Source organism: Brassica oleracea, chromosome C8 (assembly GCF_000695525.1).
Source record: "Brassica oleracea var. oleracea cultivar TO1000 chromosome C8, BOL, whole genome shotgun sequence".
In the NCBI taxonomy this organism is placed as follows: domain Eukaryota; kingdom Viridiplantae; phylum Streptophyta; class Magnoliopsida; order Brassicales; family Brassicaceae; genus Brassica; species Brassica oleracea.
This window is the reverse complement of record NC_027755.1, coordinates 2,398,241-2,404,126: the sequence shown is the minus strand read 5'-3', so window position 1 is coordinate 2,404,126 and position 5,886 is coordinate 2,398,241. Positions and strand designations below refer to the sequence as shown.

General features: G+C 34.5%; 1 protein-coding gene across 1 annotated transcript; it reads right to left on the bottom strand.

The window, feature by feature from the left end:
• Positions 1 to 1,704: 1,704 nt before the first annotated feature.
• LOC106311401 (B3 domain-containing protein REM19) lies at positions 1,705 to 2,355 on the bottom strand. The gene is made up of 3 exons (XM_013748587.1): positions 2,298 to 2,355; positions 2,027 to 2,226; positions 1,705 to 1,953 (listed from the first exon to the last, which is right to left on the bottom strand). Exons 1-3 carry the CDS (start codon positions 2,353 to 2,355, stop codon positions 1,705 to 1,707), a joined length of 507 nt encoding a protein of 168 aa, XP_013604041.1.
• Between the last annotated feature and the right edge of the window lie 3,531 nt (positions 2,356 to 5,886).

Genomic DNA, 5,886 nt, shown 5'->3' with positions numbered 1-5,886 from the left:
CACGCACGACACATCCCCAACCATCTTCTTCAGAAAGCGACGGTGGAGGCGCCAAAGCAATGGTGGAAGCTGCGGCAGACTCGTCTCTGGTCAAGCACTGCGTTGGCTTCACCTCCTCACCACCACCGCAGGTCAACTCACTTCACCTTCCTCTTATCTGCTCTCTTGTTCATCTTCTTATATATTTATGATTGATTTTGTTTTGTTTACAGATTTATTAAGGAGCAAGGGAAGGAGAAGCAGTGGTGTGACATAGCGGCGTTTCCGGATCAAGCGTGGTGCGGCGGTGAGGTGGTGGTCGTGCGGTGGAGATGCGAGCATCATGGTAGGCGGAGACTGAAGAAGAATGTAGTTTGGTGGCCGTATTAGGTTTAGTTAGGGTTAATTAGTTAACCAATATTTGTAATTGTACCATTTTGTAATTGTACCATTTTGTAATTGTAAACCATGTAAACCAAAATTCAATTTATGAAAATACCAATTTATTGTTACAAAAAAAACAATTTATTATTTTTCATTAACTAAACCGATTTAATTATAAATTAATCTATAGTGTGTTTTTATAAAAAGAAATTAAATGTATATTCTGGATAATTTTTTATAAATAAATATATATATTCAGTGGCACCGAAAATGTGTTATTAAAAATAATGTTGCAACATGACCAAAATGCCATAGAAATCTACGTAATAGCAAGAAAAATGTGTTATAAAATATGTTATTATAGGAAGAAATTAACGTTACAACATCTCTATTATTTATAGCACACGGAAAACGCTACGATAGATGGGGGTCTATTATAGCTGCGGCTGTCACGGCGTTCTTCGAAACGCTACGAAAACGATATGATAGCGTTTTTCGGGTGCTACTAATGCCGATTTTTCTTGTAGTGGTGATTCGAGTGATAAAGAAGTGATTGACTTGGAAAAAATGCTGAAGATGAAACCAAGAGTCAGCGTTAAATCTGACAAAAAATATTATTGGTAATGTTTCAAGACTTAAACTAAAGATTTGTGGGTTTCTTTTTCTATGTGTGTGTGATTTGGTCGTTCATATTTGTTGTAGAGTTATGTTGAAGAGACTGAATCAATGGATGAGATTGAAGAAGATAAGAGAGCCTTGAGGAGGAGTAAGGGAAGCTCTTAAAACTTCTGTATTTTCTGTTTTTTTCTCCCCTACAGAAAGTACAAATGACTCTGCAGTTTGTAGCTTCTTAAATAGGCTTTTCATGCTTAATTACTGTAACCTAATGTGTGCTTGTGTTTGTCTAAATCTTGCAAGAACTTTACGATTAATTGTAGTAAGAGCTTGGTTTACTTGTGTAATGTGATGTCGTTATGTTGAAATGAGTCTGTAATGTGTTTTTAACTCATTCTAAAGTGAGTTTGCCTAGTCTTTAAATTTTGTGATATTATCTTTTTACATCATACATGTTAAGTAGTCATATCATTAGAACACCAACTAAGTAAATGGTGAAACTTCTGTTCGGAGCCAAAACCCTTAAACAACATCATAGTCAACATTCACATAAAGTAATAACAACTTCTACTTTTGACTCTAACTACCCACTCAAACATAGTTTTTACTCAAATCTTCAAATACTTATTCACATTGAAAGAATAGTAACCTGAATTTCACTCAGCACAAATAGATAAAAAAAGACCCTACATGAAAACTTTGGGAACGAAGACCGCTCATGAAGAGTCACACGTACTGGTTGACGCGAAAGGCAGTGACTTTCAGAACGAAGTCCCGAGTACTGAGAAGCTCAAACACACAAACATCTCTTTCGCCTATATTGTTCTCAAGCGTGAACTCGTACCACCCTTGACTAAACTTAGCTCTCCCTGCTTTGTAAGGGCACCTCACTGGCCACAGTTTCTCCCCTAGCTGGATCTTGATGAAACTAGATATCCCGCTTAAGTACTTCTCAGCAAAACCAGAAGGCAAGTACTGTTGAAAAAACAGGTTAAAGTTTAGACCTTTTCAAACCCAAATCTTGAACATGAATCATAAATTTGTTTACCATGATGCAGCCTCTGTAGAGATAAGATGGCCGCAGAACAACTCTGAAGAAAGGATTGGTTGGTTCGTAGGTTTTGGCTGCAGTGATGCCTCTCTCCCTTTCCTCTGCAGTCACAGTTCTCATCCTAGCAGAAGCACTCTCGTAGAACTTTGAGCGGTTCTCTGAGTCATCTCCACGTGGAGTAGACGAGTTCACTTCCTCTGCACGTAAAAAGAAATATAAATCTTTTTGATTATTTTTCAGAACAAAATAGTCTGTATATGATACTTACCGGGATTAGGATTCTTCTTCTTCCTTCCTCTCTTCTTGAGTATTTTCGGCGTCGCCATAAACCTTAAGATCCATATGTATATATGTATTTTAACATTTTAATTTTACTTAATATTTTATATTATAACTTTGGACAAACTAACATGGATGATAAATTATGGATAGATTTTTGGGGTGAATGTTTGTTAGACCAAATGTTCGGAAATACGCTAAGTGCAAGTCGGACGATCGATCTACGCCTAGCGGTTTAAAGAAAATTGATGATTAATCGATGATTAGTTTTGAGTTTTTGTTTTATGTTTTTATAAGCTTATACATATTTATTAGCTTACATAAGTAAAGACAACAATGATATCATGATGTGGTGGTAATAGTGGTGTTTTATTAACTCATCACTTAATGGGACGATTGAATATGGAACATTTGCAACGGATTGTTACCAGTTGTTAAGCCTAAGCGTTTTATAGTATTAGCTTTCATTTGAGCAACGAAATGTATGAGGAATCTAAAACAGTTTATTGTTACATTTGCAACGGATTGTTCTCAGTTGGTGAAGTTGGTTTCAGAACCAGACAAATGATCAGCCTTTGCAAGTTACTTGGAAGACATAGAGATCAGAGAAGTTTCAACAGTTCAGAACTCATTCATATACCACGAACGCAGAATTCAAGGACAAAAACTTTAGCACGCAGTGCAAGGAAGCAACCGACGTTTGTTGTTTATATGGATGCAAAATTATTAGTTTGGTTTGCAGAGTCTATATGATTCCGTTTAAGTTGCCGACAAAAAAAATATGTTGAATTTTTTAATGTGGCACTCTATATTTCTTGATTGTTTGAAAATAATTCTAGTTAATGTATTTTTGAATTATGTTCGATTAGTATAATCTCAAAACGTATCGTATTTTTCAACATAAAATAACTCAATTGCAGAACCTATTGTAATAGTATAGATAGATAACACACCTGTGGTGGCCTTGTATTTATGATTAGTGACCAAACTTAATGTCGTTTATTAACCAGACCTTATAGAAAATAATTTGTCTTGCTTCTCCAGTATTTTCTTTTTCCCAAACCAAGACTTTTCAGTAAGCTTATTCTTTTCTACTCAGAAACAATCACTCTCATTATTGAAAGAACAGTAAAAACGATGAGAGAACGCAACAAACAGAAAAAACTTCAAGATTTAACCAAACTTGATGAATATATCTCATTATTGAAGATCAATCCCTAGGTACCATTTAGCATTGTTGAAAACCTGAAAACTAAAGAATGTTTGACATTAATTTTCCGCCGTCAGTTTTCTCGACCGAATGTGATTCTCCATTACTGTATAACTAACATCCATCCCTTTATTGCATTTGAGATTATACGGTAAATTTAGATGGCTATGCTAACACTAAGCTAAGCTAAACAAAGCAAATTATATTGTCGAGAGAAAGGTTCAGATATCACAATTTGAAAAGATTTTACTTTTTTTTAGTTACAGAGAATTTCTTTCTTCAAAAATTATGTACATATCATTAAAATAGTACCTGAACAATTGCATTTCAGTTTTGAAAAGGCGTGTTGATTGCTGACCGCCCCTTTCAGAGCCATTCTTCTTGTTCCTTAGCAACAGATGTGTGTTTTGAGAGACGCACACTCTTAATTATCCCAATTAGCAAAAAGTTTTGTCCGTAAATTGTATCAATAAAAAAAAAAAAAACTGCATACACTTGCTAAATATCAAATATGGATCCACATAAGTCAAATAAGTAAAATTTTGATATTAGTGAGGTCAGTGATCCTCATAACAGCCGCCAGTTTTGGTTTCAGAAGGTGATAGAATAGGCTTTGGAAGATGATGATATATAATATAGATACGTCTGATACGTAGTTAGTTTGTGTTTATTAAAAAAATTCTAATTTTTGAAAAGATTTGAGAATATTTTATTTGTGGAATATACTCTGTATTCCAAAAATTACACACAAATTATCGCTATTGTTTTGTTAATTTGCAAGATTTCATGGACAATATAATCTTCAAAAATATAAATTGCAAGCCAATTTTTTTTCCAAATAATATCCATTGATTTTTAATTAAAATTAATAGACAGTGGCACTGCTATAAATACTTTAAAAAACCAAGGATATGTAAAAAAAAATTGTTGTTTTAATTGTATTGATTAGGAGAGGCTTGTGGTGAACCATAGTGCTAGTCCTCCATATGAATTACCCCTTCCCATGTGGCTCAAATAGAGTTTACCCTATTCTGAATGTTCTTATATACTAACCTACCTAGTTGAAATAAAGGCCATGGTGGTTCTCGGTGATTCTATTGTTCATTTCATGCTAGTTCCATTCCGTGGAGTATTCACTTGCAAAGAGTTCTTAAGTTAGCATCCTCCAAATTTCTCATGTGTATTTACAAGAGAGAAAAATGATCTTATGATTCATACGTATGTTATAGAACATGCAGCCCAGATTTGTCTCCCCTTCCAGTTTTTCATAGTCTTTTATTAATAATCCATTATGAACCACCAACCATATGAGGATTATGGACGCCTTATGCATGCATGAAACCTTTTTTTTTTGTAACAATTTTTTTGGGCCAAACCCAAAACGCATAAAAAACCTATCTATGATACATTCATTTGATAACTTGAAAGCAAAAGTCCAAAAAAATTGTTACACGTGTGTTACTGAGCTTAATAGTTGCAAACTTTCTGAATATAAAAGATAGTGCGCTATTCAAAAATTTCTTCTTGGTAAAATGTTTTCTACAAATTGTGAGTAATCCCTTGATGACATTTTTCTTTTCATAATGAACGCCCGAAATATCTGACCTGACGCTGCTCTTTTCAAATGAAAAAAACTAGAGATGATTTTTCTTTTCTCTACCAACTAAAGAGACTTTGTTCCCAGTCCAGCATTTTTGAAAAAATCATTGAAATTTTTGATAATTCCCTTATTATACTTTATTTTTCCATCTACAAAAATTATTAAATCATTTCTAGACTGTATATGAGTTTATTGTAGTTCTCTCATTACCTACATGTTGATGTGTTTCAGTCTTACTTATGCACTTGGTTTTCTGTTTCTACTTTGTTTTATTTGCGTTTTTTTTTTGTCTTACGAAACAATCACTACAAGAAAACATCGGTATTCTGACGGACATTCCGACGGAAAATGAAATCCTCGGAATATCCCGAGGAATTTCCGAGGAAACACAAAATTTGGTTTCCTCGGAATTTCCTCGGAATATACCGACGGAATTCCGAGGAAATATCAATCCGTCGGAATATTCTTATGGAATACCGAGGAAAAATGTATTCCTCGGAAAAAACCGATGAATTCCGAGGATATATTATAGCCGTTAGAGAGCCGTTGGGGGATTTTAAAAATTCCGAGGAAATTCTGACGAACTAGCCGTTTCCGTCGTTATTCCGTCGGAATTTCCTCGGTCTGTCGGTAGGATTTCAACTATAAATACAAGCACCCCTCTTCCTCTTCATTCACTCCATATCTTCATCCTCCCTCTTACTCTCTTTACACACGAATTTGATTCATAAAAACATGTCTTCTTCAAATTATTTTCGTTCTTGGATC

Bases quoted from the DNA above. Each gene is read 5' to 3' on its own strand.
- LOC106311401 (XM_013748587.1), bottom strand. From the start codon at position 2,355: ATGGCGACGCCGAAAATACTCAAGAAGAGAGGAAGGAAGAAGAAGAAT. The intron at 2,227-2,297 runs GTAAGTATCATA...TTTTACGTGCAG, and splicing joins GAAGAAGAATCCTAATCCCG to AGGAAGTGAACTCGTCTACT. The intron at 1,954-2,026 runs GTAAACAAATTT...TTTTTTCAACAG, and splicing joins TCTACAGAGGCTGCATCATG to TACTTGCCTTCTGGTTTTGC.